The following is a 23517-nucleotide window of genomic DNA, read 5'->3' on the forward strand; positions in this document are numbered from 1 at the left end:
CTGAAATAGGCTGTTCATCAGCTGATCAAAAGGTTGAAATTATGAAAAGTTATTAAAGTTATAAAATCAGGAAATCGGCACATTTTACACAGGTAAGAATTTTGAGACCTGGGATTCAAAATGAATGGATTCATTTATTAACCTTTACAGTTGGCAGTAGGCTGCTCTTTAGAAATGTCTTTCACATTAATCAAACGGGAAATAAACCTGATCACTTTTTGGGAGGTTGTTTTAGAAACGTAAGCAGAGAAATCAGCCCTGCAACATCTTGTCTTTCCTTGTTTACATAATTTGACTATTTGACAGAATGAACTCCACAGTTCCCTCACTGTAATCACTGTAGAAATCTTGTACAAGGAGATTTTATCAGCAAATAGTGAGAAGGAAGAAAATGGCTTGTTTTACCTGAAGCTTTTCTGACCATATAAGATGTTTTTTTCCCCAACAAACTAAATAACTGAACATACTGTGAGAAGGATGCATGATATTCCTTACTTTTTTATTTTGTATTCACTGTAAACATACAGCACATTTAATCTGTCAAGTTAAAACTATTTTATTAAGGTACAAGAATACATGAAAACAATTGAGACAGTAACATCCAACATGCTGGAATGTTTGAATCTTCAAAAAGCCAAGCAGCAATTTTCTGTCCTTTTTTACAAATCTTTTTACAACCTTTTTTTGGTCAAAATATGTCAGCTGTGAGGAAGCAGAAGTGCAGTAGCACAGCTTCACAGCATTCCGAAGACACAGGTTTGACTTAATTTCTGTTTTTCACAGCCTCGTGGCAAATCATATTTCCTCCATGTTTTTAAAACTCTTTTTTTTCCTGCAGTAGAAAGGTTTAGGCTGGTTAATCATGAATAACCTGTTTGGGTGGATGTGTACTGTTGAGATACCTTTGTCATATAAACCAAAGCAAAATTTAAATTAAAATCAAATTAAAATGATCATTTTTTTTCTTCTTATGAAATGTTTTTATGAACTATTGACACAAAGCTTCACTTAAAGGTGATAGAGAATGGTTGAATGGGACATTAATCCTTGTTCTGTGATGTGATATGTAGCCCCCCAAAAATTGGTTGGGTCTGTAATGGCTCAGAACCTCCCTAAAAATCTCTCTGAAACAACTGTTACTATGCTGGGTTTAGAATGTGTCTTTTTCCCTTATTGGCGTCGTTTCAGAGCTTATCTGGCAACCTCATTATGAAATGCAGGTAGGTGTTGGCGCTATTCGGTTGCCGTTGCTTGATTGGCTGCCCTTGCTCTCACTGAAAACAGAGCTATAGAGTAATACACTGACTGAAAAGAAAGCTCATCAGAATCAGAATTAGTTTTATTGCCATTGTTAGTGAACAGTGTTCACTAACTAGGAATTTGCTTCGGCGTAAGGTGCAAACATGTAACATAGGATATAATAATAAAAAATAAAGAATAAAAAGATATGAATATAAAATATACAAGGTGTGTACAACAATACACAGTATCCAATATACAGAGCAACAACAGTGCAGCTTCATTAGTGCAATTTTAATGATGGTAAAGTGACTGGGGCAGGTTACGAGGTGATTATGAAATGTTCGTAAGTCCAACTGCAAGGGGGAAAAACTGTTTTTGTGACGGGAGGTTCTGGTCCGAATGGACCGAAGCTTCCTGCCCGAAGGGAGTGGTGCAATTAGAGAAGGGTCAGCTGTGATCCGACCTGCTCGCCCCATAGTCCTGGAGACGTGCAGCCGATCAGCTTCTCAACGGAGCGCACAGCTCGCTGCAGTCTGTGTCTGTCCCTGTCGGAACTGACCATCTACTGAGCTGCTCGGAATCGTGCAAGGTTTGTGAAACTGTACTCCGTGAAATGCGCAGAGCAAAGGTAAAGTTGGCGGTTGTATGTACAGGGGATGCTGTTAAAAATAAATAAAAGCCATTGATCGCGAACATTGCTTTCCGGGGGAAGAATATATAACGATCGTAGTCCGCTTTCACAGCCTTGGAAGGCTCAACTGTTCCTGTTTCTTGCCGAAGGGGCGTGTCTGAAACGGGGTGGCTGTGGACTTGGGTGTGGGGGGGGGCGATTGCTGAAAAAGTGAAATCACTTTTTCACAAAAACGGATTGGGGGATATTCTGGGGGCTATTCAAAAAAGGGGGTACTTGAAACAGAGGTTCTGGCACTTGCTGGCACTTCGTGTGTACTCCCCACAGCGGGGAGACTCAGAACTAACACCAAAAACGTGAAAAAGACGATTTTGATTCTCTATCCCCTTTAATGTAACAACAGGCATTCAGAAATACTAATAGTCAGGAATGTTCCTGTTATCTCTATGATGTGATGAGAAATTACATACTGTAGATCTCAGGAGCCCCAAACTGAGAAATATCTGGCAGGAAGGATGAGATAACAGCAGGGTGGGTTTTCTTTTCTCCTGCCCAGAGAAACAAAGGAAAGCAAAAAAAAAGACCTAAGATAATTTAAGCATTATTTTTGATACATGTTTTTTTTATTGGTGTGCTTTTCTTGGTAACCAAATATATTTTTTTAAACATGGTTGATGTTAATGACTTAAATTGATATTTCTTGTCCTCATCAAATTCCAAAACAAAACACTTTCCCAAAAAAAGAAAAAAAAAGAGGAACTCCTTCTGTTGGTTTTCCCTGATACACCACATGATGGCTGTGTCATCTCCAAACTTCTGGATGTGACATAATTCAGAGTAGTAGCAGATGTCCAAGGTGTACAGTGGGAAGAGGAGAGGGCACAACACAGTCCCCTGCGGAGCTCCTATCCTGCTCACCAGTGTCACACGTGATGTCCATCAGCCTGATGTACTGTGGTCTGTCAGTGGGCTGGATGGTGTTAAAGGCACTTGAAAAATCCACGAAGAGGATCCTGACAGTGGCAATTTCCTTGTCTAGATGCAAGTGGGCTCGGTGTAGGAGGTAGGGAATGGCATCCTCCACACCAACCTCTGCCCGATAGGCAAATTGTAAGGTGTCCTGAGCATGTTGTACATGAGGTACAAGAATACAAGATTGGTGGAACTGACAGCTGGAGGGGTGTTGGAGTGTGGGTGCATTGAGGGAAGGAAGGGAGAGGGCTGCAATGATGGTGGGGGGTGTGTAGTGTGGTTGAACTGGTTCTGTCTCTTTGCCCCCCCCCCGCCACGAAAAAGTAGCGTTCGCACTTTTTCACGTCAACCATCAGATCAGAGGTTGCACTAGCCTACATGTTACATGTATAGCCTACATGTAACCTTTCCTCCGCAGTAATAAAACCACTGACAGTGGCCCCAATAGCTACATTTGAACGATAAAATTAAAATATGAACAGTTCACCTCCTCGTGGTCCGCATGGACTTGAATTGTGTGCCCGCTTGTGCGTAATTAAATGTCTCGAGTGGGATTGCTAGGCTATTGTCATAAGTTTTTGAACTTTTGGCTCGGACAGACAATTTCTCATGGCTATTTTGATGTTGTTCTGGAGGCTGAACATCAAAGTTAATGGGATTTTTGAAGAAACTTCAGACGCTGCCGTGACTTTTTTCCTAGTGAAGCCAACGAGGTCATGCATCAAGAGAGACAATAGCTAATTAATATGCTCACTTGCCACCAAGTTGTCAGGGGTGTGATTTGCAATATATCAAAATGACAGATGGCCTTCAGATATTTCCGTCACCGTCTTAAAAAAACGGTCAATGACTGAAAATACTCGGTTAACACGACCCCTGGATCAGATGTATCAAGAAATTATTATGTGCGGTGCCTCACGCCAACTTCAGGGCTGGCATGTGCACTTTTCTACAGCTGTTGATTCTTTGGCGACACTTAGAGGTGATGTTGGGAAACTGTTATAATAAATAAATGTGAAAACAATTAGTCCTCAGACTGTGATGTGCACATTTGAGACACATGAACAATTAATACTGATAAACAATTAACACACCCATGTGTCTGCAATAGCACGAGTGGATATAAAACCATGCACAAAGTGGTGCAATGCATACTATTAAAAACAATGGCTGCTTTAGACTTTGAAAATGGTGCAATTCGAAGAGCGCATGTGTTCAGAGACAGAGAGCGTTGGAGCGCAACACAGAGTCCAACCAATTGGGACTGTGCCGACCCTGAGCCGAGCCATGCTAACCGAGTGGCGAGGAATTATCCGCATCTCAGCCAGGTTCCCACACAATGCAGTTGAACAGGCCAACATTAAAGCGCAATTTGTGCTTCCTTTACGTTGGTATACAGTAAGTCAGTCGTCCTGTTGTTTCTGGTGGGACAGTCCACAACCTGGTGAAAAGTAGCCAGGGTAGGGTCCAGGGTGACGTGATTAAAGTCTCCAGAAATTATTATAAAGGCCTCAGGATGTTGTGCCTTAAGCTTAGCACTGACTTTGCAGCCTTGATATCTCCTCCTCAGCTCTGCCGGTATGTTGTATCTTATTCCGAGTGTTTTTGTCCTGAAAGCCAGCAGCTAATCTCTTGTAAAAACAAGAGAGCTGATTACTGTTTGTTCTTTAACGTCTTTAAAGTCCAATCCATGGGGTACATATTAAAAGAACCTCTGTGAAATTAGTAGGAAAAAAGATGGAGCAAAGAAAAGTAGTAAATATCAAATGCGGTGCTGCAGAGCAACCAGAAGGCTGCCATTTCTCTACAGCGCCAGTGTGCTCATGTGATTTTATTCCATTTAGGGTTTTTATTTCAGGCGAATTTACTGGAGTTAGCCCTCTCATGGCATGGGGGAGGGTCAGACTAAGAGCAATTAAAAGACCTAGATGGAGCAGTACCAGATAATAGAAGTCACTTGGAGCTGGGGATACTCACAAGCTCTCCCCAGTGAGCAAGAGGGTTTCCTCACTGTGGGTGCAAGTTGCAGGAGGGAAGGTTGTGATTGTTGTTTGTGCCAAACATTAGCTCAGATTACCCAGCCTTCTTGGAGGCTCTGGGTGGCCTCCTGGAGGGGGTTTCACCTGGGAATTCCATTGTTCTTCTGGGGTACTTCAATGCCCATGCTGGCAATGATGGAGTGACGTTGAGAGGCGTGATTGGGAGGAACAGCCTCCCTGATCTGAATCCAAGAGGTGTCCTGTGCTCGTCATGGATTATCCATGACAAACCCCATGTTTGAGCGTAAGGTGGTACATAGGTGTACCTGGTACAAGGCCACCTTAGGCCAAAGGTCGATGATCGACTTTATTGTCGTGTTATAAGACCTGCGACCATATGTTTGGGACATTCGGGTGAAGAGAGGGGTGTCAACTGATCACCACCTGGTCGGGAGTTGGATTCGTTGAAGAGAGAGACTGCGTCTACGTCTATACACACTACGTTCTTTCTAAACTTGTATCTGTGAAGTTGTCTTTATTCATCTCTCTCTGAAAAGGGTGCCAGACCGTTGGGGTCCAGGCAGGGTAGTGCATTTAGTTCCTTAAGACACTCATCTGTTAGGTCTTGGGTCATGAAATGTGTTCAACTTATTTCTGTTGGTTCCCTAGAAGTTCTGTTGATGTTGGTATGGTTTTTGTATCAGTTAAGCCGGAGTTATAGTTGACGCATCTGTCACAGCGGTGGCGGACCGTGACGTCAAAATGACGTTTCAGGCATGGCGCTTCCCTTGAAAAGACGACGCAGCGCGTTGTCGTGCACCAGTCGATTTTTGTAACTTGGCGGCGCCAACAACGACAGACCGGATGGACCAATGTCAGACCAGGCTCAGTGAGGAGGTGCGTTTGTACAGACAGCTGTACGAAACTGCAGTGAAACAGCCCAGGGAGCACGTAAACTCCCAAAACTGGTGGACAGAGATGGGCAGAACTTTGGGGAAAGAGGGAGAGTTCTGTAAGAATGTGTGGAAGAAGCTACGGGACAAATACGTGAAGGCAAAGAAGAGGGCAGAGACTCAAAGTGGTGATGCCGGGGGCTTCAGACCTTCACCTCTTTTAACTGAATTAAAAAATTAAAATGATCCGAATACTGCAGCAGTATTATTAATTACAGTATTCCTGCTCTTGACAGTGGCATTGTTTTCTTCTCCACTTTCGTGGTTGTAGAGTAGTGGTAACCTTCATGTAGCAGCTCCACCTCTGTGACGGAGAAAATTGCAACTACTGGCGCATCGACTTGCGCCACTATATATGGCGGGCACGAAATCGTGACGTCACCAACACCGCTTGCGCTAGCAGACGCGGCAACCATGCTAGAGCCTTTAGTCTTGATCATCTGAAAAGCTTGTTAGGTATTTGTATTTCTGAAGTTAGACTCTGGTTTGTTTTTAGTTTGGCTTGTGGAACCTAGTTTTTGAGGTTTCAATTTGCTGTCTTGATGGCAGTCCAGTCTTGGAGTTTGAAGGCTTTGTGCTTCTCCCCAGGCTCTGTTTTATATAGGGAGTAATCCGTGCTTTAGAGTTTGGATATTTAGTAGTTGTCTTTACTGGTATGGTTGAATCTATGCAGAACTTGATATACTCAGTGATGGTGGGCACCCTCTCATTCAGGTCTTCCTCAAAAATGTCCTACATGCCAGAGAACTCTGGAGTTGTGTGATGACAACCTCCTTCCATTGTAGAGCACTGTGGCTTTGTACGTTTGAGTTGTTATCTGTAACACGGAAGTAAACAAACCATTTTGTGATCTGCAAAGCCAAGTGGGTGGTAAGAGTTGGCTCTGAAGGCATCGGTGATGTTTCCATTGCACAAATCCAGTGTTGTTTCTAGGGCTGTCCACGACCAAGGATTTTGTTGGTCGACCAGTGGTCGTCATTTACTCCGATTAATCGACTAATCGACCCCCCCCCCCCCTCCCCCCCCCAAAAAAAAAAAAAAAAAAATTAAAATCTTTTTTTTAATTTTTTTTATTTTTTTTTTAATTTTTTTTTTATTTTAACAACAACATTTACCTTTAATGCCCGGCTGCCGCATCTATGCGCATTTACCAAAATGTTTCCTGGTTCGTGTAAACACTAGGCCTATAGCCTACACAAAAATCAATTGACTGCTCAGTTCTTCTGTCGGAGAGTGAGAAAAAACCCGACGTTAGTGACCATTGGCTGACAAGCAGAATTTTACAAGCGCACAAGCCGGGTGCTTCAAGTCTGCCCTCTCTTTACACGGGCAAATTATTTCAGATTTTGACATTCTGAATGTGTCACAAAAAATAATCAGAAAGACAGGCGGAGTTTGAACATACTGACCGCGATTTGGATCTCACCACGGTCCAATGGAGGATAACAGACAGTGTCGGTGCTGAAGCCGATGGTCACACTTACCGAGTTGCTTTCACAAGATGTTAATGCATCTCTCTGCCACGCTGCCCATGCTCATAAATGTGAAAAGACGTCACCAAAATAAAATAAATAAACCTGTTGCTGCGCGAGGATGACAGCGCGGCCGTGATCTGTGTGTGGTAACGGGGTCAGAAAGTACAGCGGTGACCGGCCACCTCTGTTCCAGAAGGCGCTCCAACATGCAGTGGAGTTTCATCTCGTGGAGACATCCTGGATGAGTTTGTGTTCAACAACGTTCTGTTGTATTTGTTTTTCAGTGAGAGCCGCTGTAGCCTTGGCACTTTTCTTAAAATGTCCAACAAGACGTCTGGCAGCTGCTATGACACGGCAAATGGGATCTTTTTTAAGAGCCGCATTGATGCACCGCTGCAAAGTGTGCCCTGCGCAACGAACTTCTTGGACGTTACCCCAGGACGGGTTACGCGCTAACTGATCATTCTGTCCTTGTGACACGAAATTACCGTTTTGATTTGTTTGACGTCTTCCTTTGTCAAGCCCTTCAAATTAAAAGTCCCGGGAGCCCTTTGACGAGACGCGGCTTTTTTTTTTCCTGCGACCAATCAACCAATGGAATTTAGTCGACTGGTAATTTTTTTGGTCGACCAACGACCAATCGATTATTTGCCGTCAGCCCTAGTTGTTTCCCTTGTTGGAATGCCCATATACTGATGAAATTATGGTAGCACGCTGTCAAAATACCACTTTACCAGTGTGCCAGGGTATCTATCTAGCATAGTGTTAGCATTTTCGGCTACCAGCTGTGCAGCAGACATAATATTGGCGTCTGAGGGGATGTTAACACAGCTGGCCACAAAAGTGGGGAATTCCTGGGGTAGATGGAAGGGGCTCAGGGAAACGGTCAACATTTCCAGATCAGGTGTGAATATCCTTTGGTGGACTTTGATGTTTACACACCATCTGTAGTCGATGTGTAGACAGATTCACCTGCCTCGCATTTTTCCTGACTGAGCTGTTCTGTCAGCCCTGATAATGGTTAAGTTGGACAGGGTTACCTCGTTGTCCTGCTCTGACCCATCTGGGCAAGTCTTGGAAAGTGCGATGATGTAGGAGTCCCTGTAGATCCTCTCCAGGCAGCATTGGACGTGTATCAGGTTCAGTTTAATTCGAAGGGAGCGTACATTTGCAAGGATAATGGAAGGGCAGAGGTGGTTTGAATGGCTGCCTCCTTATCCTGCTGTGAATTCCTCCTCGTCGACCACTTTTCCTTGGTCGAAGCTACGTAGAGGATATGCTGGTTTGACTGCATAGCGAGGAGGTCAGGAGTGATAGCATATTGTCTTGACTCTAGGTGAGTAAACAATCTGTTGTAGATTGCCCCATTTCAAGGCTGTTGAAAATCAGAAGCAACATTACTGGTCCAAACATGATTTTGTTGCTGTAGTTTGTCATGTTGATGTGTTCCAAAAGTGACGATAGGACAAGCAAACAAATATGAGGCAGAAGTGTCAAATTCTGTGTTGTCGCTACAGCAAAGCATGCGCCATGACTTGACTCGAAGTAAACTTAGCAGCCTCATTCTTTTGGTCACTAACCAGATCTCATGACCTTAGGCAAGGGTTGGAGTAAAGGTATGTCATGGGACAATAATTCTCTGGTCACATCAATCGGTCTATGTTTTAAAAAAACTCATATATTGTTGTTAGTTGTATCCAGTGATAAATGTAGAATCAGGAGACAAATACGAGGCAAAAAATTATCTTCTGTATCCTTAACCCTCTACGAGGTACATATGATAACCAATCCCAGAAATCCCCAACAGATGTCTTATTAAAGGTCTTATGGCATGAAATTTTCACTTTTTAAGGTTGTTTAACATTAATATGAGTTCATCTAGCCTGCCTGCGGTCCCCCAGTGGCTAAAAATGACGATAGACCTAAACCATGCACTGGAAATTATTCTCCGCCTTTGGAAATGTGGCCATGCAGATGGCCTGATTGGGAAAGCCGCCGCTTATGATGTGTGCCCGCTTATGACGTGGAGGTTGTTTCCTAGCCTGGCGACGCCATCCTACGTACTTCCGCCCAAAGATTTTGGCTCTGCACATAGTCTGGCCAAATCCCCCTACCTCGGTTCGCTTAGTGTTTTGCCAATCAGCAAACAGTTGCGAGTGGTGACGCAGAACTCCCGCGCGGAGTCCATTGTAGTCCATATAATTGTAGTTCAACCGCAGCGGAAATAAACATGGCGACGGAAGAATGCTAGAAGCTATCCATGAAGTTGTCTCAACTCTGGAGAGCATTATACAATTAAAACAAGAGCAAGAGGAATGCCTCGTCAATTTTGTTAGTGGCAAGGATGTCGTAGCTCTCCTTCCAACTGGCTTTGGGAAAAGTTTGATTTATCAAATGGTACCGGCAATGGCTGTGGTACCGGTATAATGAAAGAGGATGTGGGAAGCGTGATTCGCGGGCTAGAGCCTCGCGAGAGTAAGCATGAACCTCGGCGCATAACCTAAAGGCGGTAGCATGGTTGCCGCGTCTGTCACGGCGGTGGTGGACCGTGACGTCAAAATGACGTTTCAGGCCTGGCGCTTCCCTTGAAAAGACGGCGCAGCGCGCTGTCGTGCACCAGTCGATTTTTGTAACTTGGCGGCGCCGAGCACAACGAACCGGATGGACCGATGTGAGACCAGGCTCAGTGAGGAGGTGCGTTTGTACAGGCAGCTGTACGAAACTGCAGTGAAACAGCACAGGGAGCACGTAAACTCCCCAAACTGGTGCACAGAGATGGGCAGAACTTTTGGGAAAGAGGGAGAGTTCTGTAAGAATGTGTGGAAGAAGCTACGGGACAGATACGTGAAGGCAAAGAAGAGGGCAGAGACTCTGTTGATGCCGGGGGCTTCAAACCTTCACCTCTTTTAACTGAATTAAAAAATTAAAATGATCCGAAAACTGCAGCAGTATCATTAATTACAGTATTCTTGCTCTTGACAGCGGCATTGTTTTCTTCTCCACTTTCGTGCTTGTAGAGTAGAGGTAACCTTCACGTAGCAGCGCCACCTCTGTGACGGAGAAAATTGCAACTACTGGCGCGCAACGACTTGCGCCACTATATAGGGTCCTATGGCGGGCACGAACTCGTGACGTCATCAACACCGCTCGCGCGAGCAGACGCGGCAACCATGCTAGAGCCTTAAGTCCTTTCTAAACATTACTGATTGGTTAAGGGAACTCCAATGAATTTAAGTTGCTGAGTAAGGTCCCAGGCTCCATGGAAACGGATTCCTCTTGGGTTTTTCCAGACTGTTTGACGGAGTTAACAGTCGGCTTTCGCCCAGGCAAGTTGTTTCCACCCAGAGCCAATAAACTGCCTTTCCCCGCCCACAGCTCTTTGGCCAGCTCATTGCGCTGTATATCGATGTAAAAAGTCTGTTTAGAGCTCCTACATCAGAACCTTTAAAGAGCCAGTGGACAGATTTTGTTTTTTTCTGGGAAAGTGACGACAGAACCGAAGAGATTTGTGTGTGCGCCAAATATTTCACAGACGAATGTTTCCAGAACTTGGGCTAATACAGAGCCCAAGGGAGAGCCCAGACACCCTGCGGAGGAAACTCATTTCAGCCGCTTGTATTCGCGATCTCGTTCTCTTGGTCACTACCCACAGCTCGTGACCATAGGTGAGGGTAGGAACATAGATTGACCGGTAAATCGAGAGCTTCGCCTTCTGGCTCAGCTGATTTTTTTCACTACGACGGCCGGTGCAGAGACCACTGCAGACACCGCTCCATTCGTCTCTCACTTGGGGAAGGATCTCATTCCCGAATAAGTAATTTAACGCTCTATTATTGTTAGAGCTGGGCGATATGACGATATATATCGTGAGGACGATAGAAACATGTCTATCGTGACCTTTCTCCTCTATTTTTTCTATCGTGATAAACTTTTTTTTTCATCATTGTGCTGTCCTTGCAGTGCGTATGCTTGTGAACAGCTAGACAGCCAGCTAACAATTAAAAGTCCTTCAATAAACCACAAGGCTTGACTTTTCCTGTATTTTAATGAAGTCCTCTTGTCTTCTTTCTCATTTGTTTTTTGTAAACTGAAAATAATTACAGACAGAAACACAACTGTTAAACACTATACAAGCAAAGCGTTGCATCACTAAGTTTCGATTAGCAACCGAGATCAATGAAAATGAAACGAGTTAGCATCTACTGAAAACCAGCAGAATACATTTCGCCACCATAACAAATTAAGTCTCCATAGCAGTACTTACAAGATAAATATTCTCCAAGGCAAAAGCGTCGGAAACACGTCAACAATATGTTTTAGCTGTCTGCTTTGCTCCTCTTTGCTCAACTGCACCTCGCAGCACCACAGACATAGCTAAATATTAAAGAACCGAGCGCTCACACCTATGCGGTTTCTATAACCAAAACAGGGAGCACTCACTCTGACGAGGTTTGACATAACCAAGGACCATAAACAGATCGAATTGACAAAATATTGGATAGGCGTATTGATGAACGGATATAGAGAGGCTCACGGACTTTTGGAAGTTTGAAGGAAGGGTACCGGTAAGTCAGTCATGCTTACTTAATAATAGCACTGCCGAGTGCATGGTGTTCAATGATTCTACACTGCTTTGGTACTGATAACAAATCAAGTTGTTTACTGTCGCGGGTATTTTAGCACACATGTGCTGGTTGTGAGTCGTGGCCGATGGACTGAAGCTAGCCTAGCCTTCTAGTAGCCGTGCAGAGTAGAACTACCAGGGAGGTTCTAGTGCTATGGCTATTTGCAGACCAGCTTCTAGAGTACCAAGAACTACTGTTTCCTCTGTTAGTTGTACTGACAGTGCAACCTTTCCTGACTGTCATCGCGAAAAACAGTAGGGTAAAGCCTGATCTGTTGGATAAATCTCTGCACGCGTCTTTGTTTTTGTTTTTTTTAAGTGCTTGTGGTGACCAAAGCGCTGAACACTGAGCAGACGCACGTCAGTGTGAGAGAGAGAGATCTGCAGTTTTTGTTAAAGCAATGCAACGAGACACAGCAGACGCAGCAAAATGGACTCCATCCTCAAAGTTGTGAATGTCGAGTAAAAGAGCATGTATTCACAAAGCTGTTTGTTTACTCTTATGGCCCCGAGTTGCGCTGTGTTGTTCCCGGTTCGGGGTTGCGACTCCCACATTGGAAAACGAGATGACTGGTTAAAATAGGCGATGGCGGATTTTTTTCGACCCTGTCCGTTAAAATAACAGACTATGAAAAAGTCTAATGCAACCTCTGTTGTGGTATATCGTGATATGTATCGCTATCGGGATATAAAGTAATCCATATCGTGATATACTTTTTTTCCCATATCGCCCAGCCCTAATTATTGTGTTGCTTTCCTGTATGTACAGTATAGTTACATAGCTTGTTACCACAGGAAAGGGTTTGTATCGTTAGCAGCTAACGTTAGCTAACGGTTAGCTATGCAGCTAATAGCATCTGCAAGCTCTTATCTCTGCCAACTGGGCTGTTGGAGGTGTTTGCATGCCCATGAGATGGTTAGCTCGCTCATTTTAGACCAAAACCCCCCACTTCAAGCTTCCTGAAGAAGAATGAATCCGCAAATTCAGTGCATTTCATCAGGATAATGATTCATTCATGGTTCCAGAGTCAAAACGGTCAGTCTGTCTGTGTCGTTAGCTCTGCAGCTAATAGCTCGGTCACTGTCGCTAATGTAACAGTAAATAGCATGAGGTATGCAAGTGGACACCTCATTTACTGTAACGCGAGTGTTGTGTACTTATTTGTTGTTTTGATAGCCGTCCTGCTGTTGGTGTTGTGGCGCGCACGATATCTGCCTTTCCCCTGATTGAAATGACTCGCGCTATGTGCATCTTTGCAAACCAGAGCAATCAGCTGAGAATGTCAAAATCCTCACTCCTGCTTTCCCCTTCATGCGCGCCTTTTCTGCTGTGTCTTGTGTAGCACTTGCTTGATGTTTGACTGTGTTAGGAGAGTTGTTCAGTAACTAGTTTGTCATATTGTCAAAATAAGCTAATTTCAACAGGTTTCGCTAGTAGGGCTGCCGTGCCATCTACGTGCCATAGCGATTCACAAAACATTTGCGCAAGGTACCACGGGCGTAAGTAAGGCCACACCCCCACTAAACAGCTCATTCTGGGGATCCTAAGGAAAGCTCATTTTTGGGACTGGCTGTAATTCTGCACCAAGGCAGAATTTTGGGGAAAAAAACTCAGATACAGTATTAGGGGACCACTAAAGCCTATAAAAATACATAAAAGCCACCATTTATTTTCATGCCATAGGATCTTTAAAGTTACATACAAACGATACACGCACATGCATGATTATTCTGAACTTGAATCTGGATATGCATAAAAAATGCAAACGTGTCTAGTGTTGGATCACACAGATGGATCAGAAAATTGAACGCTTTGCCTTTTGATTCAGCTACCTCTTCACAATAATGGACCGGCATAGTGCCCTCATTTCTGCTGACGAAACACCATTCGATCTTGTCAACCTCTTCCTCCAACTTGTACAACAAGATCCCAAGATACTTAAACTACTGTTTAAGTATCTTGGGATACTTCTTAAGTATCTTGGTATCTTGAAAATGTATTTTCCAAGTAAAGCTACTAAGCTGGAGTTTAGTATGCCCGTTCATCACTTCTATTGTCATAGATGCAAGGGGGCTGTCTTGGCTGGCGGGGAAAGAGCCTGAGCGGGTGTATGAGGTGGAGCAGTACCAACTAGATATAGTTGGGCTCACCTCCCCACACAGCGTTGGCTATGGAACCAAACTCCTGGAGAAGGGCTGAACTCTCTCATACTCTGGAGTTGCCCATGGAAAGAGGCGTCGGGCCGGTGTGGGGATACTCACAAGCACTCTGCTGAACGCCTCCGTGTTGGAGTTCACCCTGGTTAGCGAGAGGATTGCTTCACTGAGGCTGCAAGTTGCAGTAGGGAAGGTTCTGACTGTTGTTTGTGTGTATGCACCACTAGAGGCAAAAACTCCATGTATACACTAACATTAAGGACACTTATAAAGCAATCCCCTGCCTCCATCTTGGACAGTTGGATAACTTTTTTTTTTTTAAATATTTTTTTGGGCTTTTTATGGCTTCAATGATTGGACAGCTGGAGAGAGACAGGAAGCAGGGGGCAGAGAGATGGGGAAGACACTGCAGCAAAGGGCCGCCCGGTGCGGGACTCGAACCGGGGCCAGCTGCAGCGAGGACCGCAGCCTCCGCACATGGGGCGGCCGCCCAACCCACCACGCCACCGACCGCCCCAGTTGGATAACTTTTTTATCTTGCCCAATGTTTTTATATTTACAAGTTAAGGCATTACTGTTTATTGTATTGTCTTTTCATCCTTCCTTCAGTACTTTGTAGTATTGTAAATATCTCAAGCAGACAACTATAAGGATTTATCTTCAACCACAGGAACAAGGAGTCCAGCCACAGATGGTATGCCATCTGTTTATTTATTATTTAATTTCAGATGCAATTTGGGGTTCAGTATCCTACCCACAGATACTATGACGTTAAGTGGGGAAGTTGGCAATCCGACCTGAAACCCTCTGATTGTAGGATGGCCACCCTATCTCCTGAGCTACACTCCCACCAAATGGATCATAATTTGAGTGGTTTTGTGATACATGCACATTTTAATGTTGGTACTTAAAACTTTTGCACAACTTTACAGATACTCCAAGCTTACAGCTGAGGATAGATAAAGCAATAGGTTAGCAGTCAGATGGCCAGTCGGAGAAAGTAGTTACGTTCACTATCATTTCCACAGTAATTTCTCTGCATGATTTTAATTTTTAGGCCCGAGCAGCTTAGCGCTGCGAAGGCCTATTGTATCTGCAGGATTTCACTATTATTCTTCCGATTCTTACTTCTTTTCCACGCGGAAACGCAAATGGGGAGGCCTAAACGTATTCGAAAACTCACCAAACTTTACCCAAAATTGTCCCCCACGTGAAATCACATGATTTTAATGTACTCGAAAATGGGCGTCGCCAAACAGCTCTACAGTGCCACCTAACGTGAGATAGCCCGAACCGTACATTGTAGAGATCGAAACTCGGTGTGTATGTAGATCGCCTCAAATCAAGAACAAAGGTCTCTTGGAGGTATGCTCTAAAACGTACAAGGAGGTGGCCATTTTGGGTCAAAGGGCACATTTTGGCCATTTTTCAGATTTACACACCTCGTATAAAAACTTTCTCCTACTAGAGATTTTGAGCTACGGACTTCATCTTTGGTCGGTATGCAGTTAAGGGATGGGGGAGCAAAAGTTGTCAAAAATCTTGAGTTTTTGAGCTTGTTTAGGAGGCTTGTTGGTCTCACTTGCTTTAAAGCACCAACAGTTTTCAGTTGAAGGCGTGGCAGTGGCACCACACCGTTACCATACGTTTGGCTCTAAATTCTACAGTTTTGAGCCGAGATGCACCAAACTCACTGGGATCAATCCTAATCCACCCCCCAACAGGTGTGCAGTCCAATATTTGATGGGCGTGGCCTAATGCCTCCACAGCGCCCCCTAGAACATCTAAAAAAGTCAGCCCCAAGCCATGCTTTCACAGACAATCATGAAACTCAGCACACCTGTGCGTCTTGTCAGGACCTACAAAATAGTGTGGGCGTGGCAGAATGGCTAATTCCAATCCCTCGCCGTTTGCTTACGTTCGGCTCTAAATCTCAAATGCATCATCCGATTTGCACCAAACTAGATAAGAATGACATTTGTTGACCTCTAAAGAGCCCAATAGGATTATATTGGAGTGTCACTCCACTGCGCCCCCTAGATTATTTAAACAGCTATATATCCTTGAGACATCATCCGATCTGCACCATATTTTTTGTGCATTATTACGAAGCAGCGCTTGACACATTGGTGTGGTACATTTCTGACGTCGCTAAAAGCCCCGCCCCCACAAATCAGGAAGTGACGGTAACTCTGTCTGGAAGGTGAGATATCGGTCCAAATTTGAACACGTGCCACTGGTGTCGTACTGTCGCGCACTGAAGGCGATTTGGGAAATTCATCGCACGCTTCGCCCGGTGGACGGGTGCAAGAGATGCGTGACAGCGTTGATGACCACGTCGGGGCGGCGGTGCAGGCACTCAGGCGGTGTTTCCTACTAACAGAACCCGCTACAGTACCTACAGTTACAAAATAGTTGGTAAATATTTACCTTTGTTTGGATGTAGAGACAAGAGTTTTAGAGGATTTTATACAACCACAAAGTGTGTTTGTTATTCTGCTTAAGCTGATATGTACTAAGCTGCTGCGCTTGTTTCACGTCCTTGGGAGTACCTATTTACAGACAAGATGGGAGACAATAGGGCATCAGCCCAAGAAGCCATGCTTTAGTTCACAGAATTTTTTCAAAGTTAAAGCATAAAATATTTCAAATTACACTGTCTCTCTAAACGGCTTGTATTGACTAAACCCTGTATAGTCAATTCCCGGAGGCTGATTAATGAATCGTTACGACGTGTGCTTATGCACTCGAAAGTAACCAGACGGAGAGTTCGGTTGGTAAAAGTAAAAAGACGTGTAGGTTTATTTCCCCTTCATAACGTAACGGAAAATAACTCATAACAAACTCAGACAAAGTTCTCTCCAAGACCATTTACAGTTTCGAGTTACACAGAGACACAGTCGAAAACTGTTTGCTTCCTGTCAGCCCCAGCCGGTGTTAGTTCACCATGGGTATTTAAATGATTCCCCGTTCACAATGGGTGAGAGTCCCTCTAATGGTATGGAGGTAAATTACAGCAACACAAAAATAATGCAAAAGGAAAAAATGGCTCATACACGGCTTTTACGCAAAAATTTAGAACATTTATCGTTGGAATAGACTAAAGCAACAAAACAGTTTTGAATTAATACAAGCATTCAAGCATTTATCAATCCTTAAGAAATGTTATACAAATTATTTTTACGAATTCAATCATTTATTTAAACAATTGGAATAGGCTTTGCATAATTGGAAGATACTGTGAGCTACTGGTGAAAGACTGTTGCACTTTACTGTGTTCTTTGTTAATCAAATCAAAATTAAGCCCTTTTTTAATTATTTTTTGGGGCTTTTTATGCCTTTATTATATAGGACAGTGAAGAGAGAAAGGAAGCAGGGGGCAGAGAGAGGGGGAATAACACGCAGCAAAGGGCCGTCCGATGCGGGATTCGAACCGGGGCCAGCTGCAGCGAGGACTATAGCCTCTGTACATGGGGCGTCTGCTGTACTACGCCACAGGCCGCCCCAAGCCCATTTTACATGAATGAAAAACCTGTTAGCATCTTCAATTTAATTCATTTTTATTTATATAGCGCCAAATACAACAAATGTCATCTCAAGGCACTTAGATAATAAAGTCCAATTCAAGCCAATTGGAATTAAATTAATTGTAATCATAATTATTCATAAAATAATCCAATTCGTTCATATAGAGCCAATTCAAAAACAATTTCCTAGCTAAGGAAACCAACAGATTGCACTGAAACTTTGTTTTCGGTCCAATCTCCCGGCCTGAGCGTGCCTGAGGCGACTGTGGAGAGAAACGACTCCCTTTTAACCGGAAGAAACCTCTGGCACAACCATCTTGCTATTGAGTGCAACGAGGAAGTGTTTAATAGACATTTAAGGCTGAGTTATACTTCTTTTAACTGCCCTTGGGCTTGCGTCTTGTGCTTGTGTTAATGGCTCGAGACGTTTATGCGTCATTTTGCTTTGTTGGCGGTTGCGTGTGCTGCGTGGCGATTCACCGCCAGGACAGTAGGTGGAGTAGCGGGTTTTTTCAATGACAAGCCTAATACGATGAAAGGAAATTCACCGCCAGGACCTCTTCGGCAAGTCTCTCTTCGACTGGTTTCATGCTTCTTCTTCTTCTTGTAAATAGCCGGTATTTTGTCAGATTTTCAACACCTTGGGGGTCTAAACGACTACTTCTCGCCTGAAAATGTTTCAAATGTTGCTAAAGTTATATATTTACAGAGTTTATAGCTTAAGGGAAATCAGCTTTTCAGGCCGGCTGATTTCGGCTCGGGCAGGAGTGAAGTGCACTGTGTGTAAACGCTCTGAATACTGTCAGATCGATGAGTATGCCGTTTTCAAGTACTAGGCGGTTTCGAACGCAGCCAGTGGCTTGCGCTTGCGTGAAGTTTAGAAAATTGAGGTGAGGCGTTTTGCGTCTTGCGTTGCGTCACCGACTATAAATCAGGCTTTAGTCCTGTGTGTGATATCTGCAACAATTGCTGGTATTAATCTCCTTTGGCTCCAGTCAGCATTAATAGAAACACACCCCCAGGTGAATGTGCTAAATTTCCCAGAGGGTGTTGTTCCTAGGGCTGTGAAGTGGGCACAGTTCACATTTTTTTGGAAGGACAAATTTACAGACTTCAAATGGTAAATGTATTGCATTGTTTAAATCGGACTTTTATAGCCTAGTTGGCCACTCAAAGCACCACAAGCCATATTTACCCAATCACACACACTTATACAGCATGTCTAAGTTTATACAGTGTTATAGGCTATACTCACCAATGGATGCAGCGAAAGCATCACATGAACCAAAAGACACTACTACACGTGGATTGAACCACCAATCCTTCAATTGGCAGATGAAAAGCCTGAGCTACCTCCACCACACAAAATTTCACTGACACTAAATACTGTCAGCCAGAACTTCTCGACAAAAAGAGACTCACTCTCTCTCCCACTGTGCAGGGCTAACATTCAGTTCGTAAAAATTAACCTTGCCCATTTATCGCAGAAATTTATGCTTATTGGAAAATTTATTATCATGTTGTTATAGCTTACAGACTTGTCCCTTTCAAGTGAGTGGTAGTAACTGGATGCCACACCACTTACGTGAGTATGTTGTTGTCCTCAGAACACCAAGAATAAATATGCTAGAAGTTGTCAGATTACCTGGTGGGTTGATTGATCAGGGATTATATTTACTCCTTAGTTTTGTTTTTTATGTAGAAAAATGGCATCAATTAACACCAGGTTATACTAATCCAATTAACAGGCAGATGAATCTGTGAGCGGCATGGTGTTGGTGCTATAAAAATATCAACTGAAAAAGAAGTGTATAACACGTGACACTGCGCCCTATGTCAATCAAATGGCCATGCTACCAGCAGACCTTGGTGAATGTTGACCTGCATACACAAAATTTGGAAGAATTGAAAGGGGGACCTCTTGGGAGAACCATATGGTTTAATTCTCAGCCATGGTCTTCTAATTGAATGAAGCACAAATAAAGAGGAGATGAGGGCAATGTTCAAAGACCTTTTACCAGATGAGCCACATACATGAGCAGAAAAATCTGCAACAGAGATGCAATTAGTTTGTCTTCCAAGGTTTCATCAACTTCTTTTGTCGTGTATTTAGGGTTTTAGGTATCACAAAACATCTGAGGAGGGACATTGCTGGGATAGAGGAATGAAGATTATGTTCAGAAGTTCTCATTAATATACAAAAGCACTTGAATTTTCCTATGTTCATTTTTATCTTAGAGGAATGAAATAAAGTACAATGTGCTGTCTCTCTCAGGTGAACAAGCAGCAGCTGCAGGCCGTGAAGGAGCGCTTCCTGGCCTTCCTCAATGGGGAAACGCAGATTGTGGCTGATGAGGCTTTCTGTAATGCTGTGAGAAGCTACTATGAGGTAAGCGCCCTGAGAAACACTTTTTTCCACAGTTCACAAACACAAATCTTTGTTTTGGCTTCACAAGTTTCAGGGGATCTGGACTCCCCTTTGCTTAGTTTCTGTCATGACATTATGCGGGAGCTGCTAGCAATTTGTGTGTTATTAGTACCAACTTTAGTGTTTACACCAAAGTGCATATAGCAGCATTGAGATTTCAAATGAGACTACACAGTATACTCGCATGCTCACACAGTAACATCACCATTTAGCAGTCCTCCATGGATTTCACTTTATTGTCTGTTTACTTTTTTTATTCCACTATAGCGCTACCTGTTTATTTTCTACGCTGTTGTAATACCTGCACATTTAGCATTAATTACTAAGGTTTGTTTACCATAACAGCTAGCCATATTACTAACATATCTAGCGTCCATTCCCAACCTGCTTGTATTTGGGGTTTGGCCTATGATCTATTGTTCAGAATTTCATATACCCTGACTAACACCGCATTGTGTGCTGCAGTTTTGTGAGGCATGTAGCTTTCATTTGATGTTTGGCAGACATTTTCTGGCCTCTAGAGATGTGGTCTTTCTTTTTTAGACAGTTTCTCAATACAGAAAATGCTCCTAGTTATTTTAACCTACTGACATCCAGACGCCTGGCTGTTGCCGTCCTTCTACTGTGACCTGGTGTCCAGATCTGGGGATGTAGACTAAACACCGTTACCTTAATGTTTATAACCGGCTATATTTGTTGGATTAAATGTAGCAAGATGTGCTTGTGGTGTTCGTTCATTGGTATATGCATCCTTGACATGATCACTTGTTTGCAGCCCCTAACTAACTTGCATTCTTCTCTGCGGAATTATTGATATGAACTTTACTGTGTCTGCATTCTCATATTATCAGTTGGCCGATCAAGCAATCGTGAATAATTGCATGATATTGCAATTATTCATAGATGAATTGCACTTTTTAAAAATTTTGTAACCTCTGGAAAAAAAAGATACTGTAATGAAACCTCTTCTATGCTCCATACAGATGTTCTATTATTGGCAATGCCTTCTCTTTTAAAAGGATAGTATATGACTATTGTAAAGGGCACTTGAACTGCAGCTAGTCATACTAAACAAATGCAGCCAAAACGAATCTCAATCTTAAAATGCTGCTTTTCAAAATGCTCCTAATTCTCTCAGTTTCAGATGAAAACAGAACAAATTTGCACACTAATCTTCTCTCTTTGGGAGACTTTTTAACATATTTATTCATTTATTTTTTTGGTGGAGGCTCCAAAAGAGACAACAGTGTGCATGAACAGTCACATGTGGACAGCCTCAGTTTATAACATCAAAGTGAAATCTGATGACTACATAGAAAGACAGGTTTCGCTCTCTTCTAAGATTAGTTATGTCACCATTTCTTCATGTAGTAAATAGTTTTTTGCTGCTGTAATAAGTTTTGTAATGTTGTTTATTTACCCCTTTATTGGAGTTGCATTGTGAGTGAGTTGGTTGGCATGGAGATGTTGTATTAAGTAAGGCTCAGTTTTGCACAAACTGTTTTCAACAGAAACGATTCATACCTGCTTTTTATTTTGATACTTCAATATTTTTGTAATTTTCTTCAAGATTTATTTGTATTTGTATGGAAACATATCTTCTAAATCCTACAGAGATATTGTGACAAACCTTGCCCTGTCAACCTCTTTTCCTACCGCCGCACTGTTGAAGAAAGACAGCTATGAGAGGAACTCTTCACCCTGTGTTTCTATTGTCAGCCGGTCTTCTGCGTCAATGCCTTCCTCTATCTTGTCTCAGTTTTGTCATGGCCTGCCGAAGCTCCTAGCTTCTGGTATGAGATTGTGAGCTTATCATCCACTTGCAGCTTGTCTCCTTAATTTTCATCAAGTGCAAGATGAGAGAAATCCCATTGCATCTATAGTTGCAGAGATGGTGACGGATCAAATTTCTTCAAGAATAACATTGTACTACTTGGTGCAAATCAGTATCTTAAAGAAATCAGGCACAAAACAGCGGTTAAGTTCGAGTCCGGCACAATTCAAAGTATCAGTATCTTCACCTTGCACAGACAAAAGGGAAATTTTCTTTGTTTTTCATTAGTTGATTGAAGTTATTTAAGGTTTTATGGCAGACAGAGCTTCTGTAAAAGAGCAAGGTATGGCGGTGGGAATAAATTGCAGTTCATTGATATATTTAGCACAGATTGTGGCTTACTGTATTGAAGAGGAGTCATGTATGAGAAGTCTATGTATCTAAAGACTTTGTTGCAGCCCTCAGTTGTCTAACTATTTCATGCTGGCACTCACTCACTGAACCGCGCTCGTAGCTGGGGTAACATGTTCCTTAATTTATATAAATGATACCATTTGAGCTTTTTTTTTTTCTTTATTCAATCCAACATACATTACCCAAAAGATGTAATGTGGATAATGAGAAAGTTTGCATTTCTAAGACCAATTGTTCTGGATAAATACTGCTGATGATAATAAAACTGTATATACAGTATATATACTTTTGAGGAGTTGAGACGCAGAGAAGGTAAAAGTAATTAGGAGTTACAGAGAGATGTACATTTTTGGGTTGTCTTTTCTTTGGATCTGTTGACCAAAACACAAATTAAATTAACCTTGCAGTTATAGCAAACAGCAAACAGTCCCTGTGTTGTGGAGGCTGTTTAGCCCCTGTAAAGGGTGTGGTTGAACAGATGTTCCTTGAGGCAATGCATAGTAAAAAGAGATTATATTCATGACACATGAATTCTATGGGATAAAGTTGGATTTTCCATGAATTCACAAATAATTTTGAGTCATGCAGAGACATACACATATCATTCTAAAGTAATTTATACGTTGTCTTAAAGAAAGCGTTGGAATGTACATTAAAGGACAGCGCAAAGTAATGTTGGTAAGCAGGCAGTACTCTCAGGCATGATATGGGTAAAATATCCCTGAATGGCATTTAATTTAAGTTAGAAGTCTCAATATATATATATATTTTTGTCATTTTCCTAAAAATCAAATAATAACATGTTTGTCAGTTTGGCCTTTATAAGATGGGGAGTAATGGAGAGTTGACAGGAATGGGGGTGTAATTGGTGATGACATGGAGTACATGTTCTCTGGTGAAATTCAGACCGCATAGCATTTTGTTTCATATCACAGCACTTGGTGTGTTATCGTTCACTCAGTTGTTGGTTTTTAAAAAAGAGCTGTTGTAAGAAATATAAATATGCTTCCCAAAAATGAATTATCAGCAGATAAATGGTAAATGGACTGTACTTGTGTATATATATATTTCGAGTCAATCTGACCACTCAAAGCGCTTTCACACTACATGTTACATTCACTCACACATAGGCATTGGACCGGTTACCGGTTTCAAGGAATACAACGGTATTAAAAAGTCAAGGTTTCAAAACCAATAAAAGTTTCTGTCGTACCGTCCCTGCGGTATGAGCATTTTTCTGTATACAATAGAATAGAAAAATACTTTATTCATTCACATTCATTCATACACCGATGTATGACTGATTCATACATCAGTCGACAACGTGGGTTTCAGGGTCTT

At 42.7% G+C, this 23517-nt stretch overlaps 1 protein-coding gene across 2 annotated transcripts in view; it reads left to right on the forward strand.

Annotated features, from left to right (window-relative positions):
• Window positions 1–23517, forward strand: part of cadps2 (Ca++-dependent secretion activator 2) — a 289837-nt gene that overhangs the window by 14219 nt on the left and 252101 nt on the right. For both annotated transcript variants that reach the window (XM_075469290.1, XM_075469289.1), the window contains exon 2: window positions 19836–19949. In XM_075469290.1, coding sequence (XP_075325405.1) covers window positions 19836–19949 — 114 coding nt within the window. The remainder of the gene's footprint in view (window positions 1–19835; window positions 19950–23517) is intronic.

Source organism: Odontesthes bonariensis, chromosome 7, assembly GCF_027942865.1.
Source record: "Odontesthes bonariensis isolate fOdoBon6 chromosome 7, fOdoBon6.hap1, whole genome shotgun sequence".
NCBI lineage: Eukaryota > Metazoa > Chordata > Actinopteri > Atheriniformes > Atherinopsidae > Odontesthes > Odontesthes bonariensis.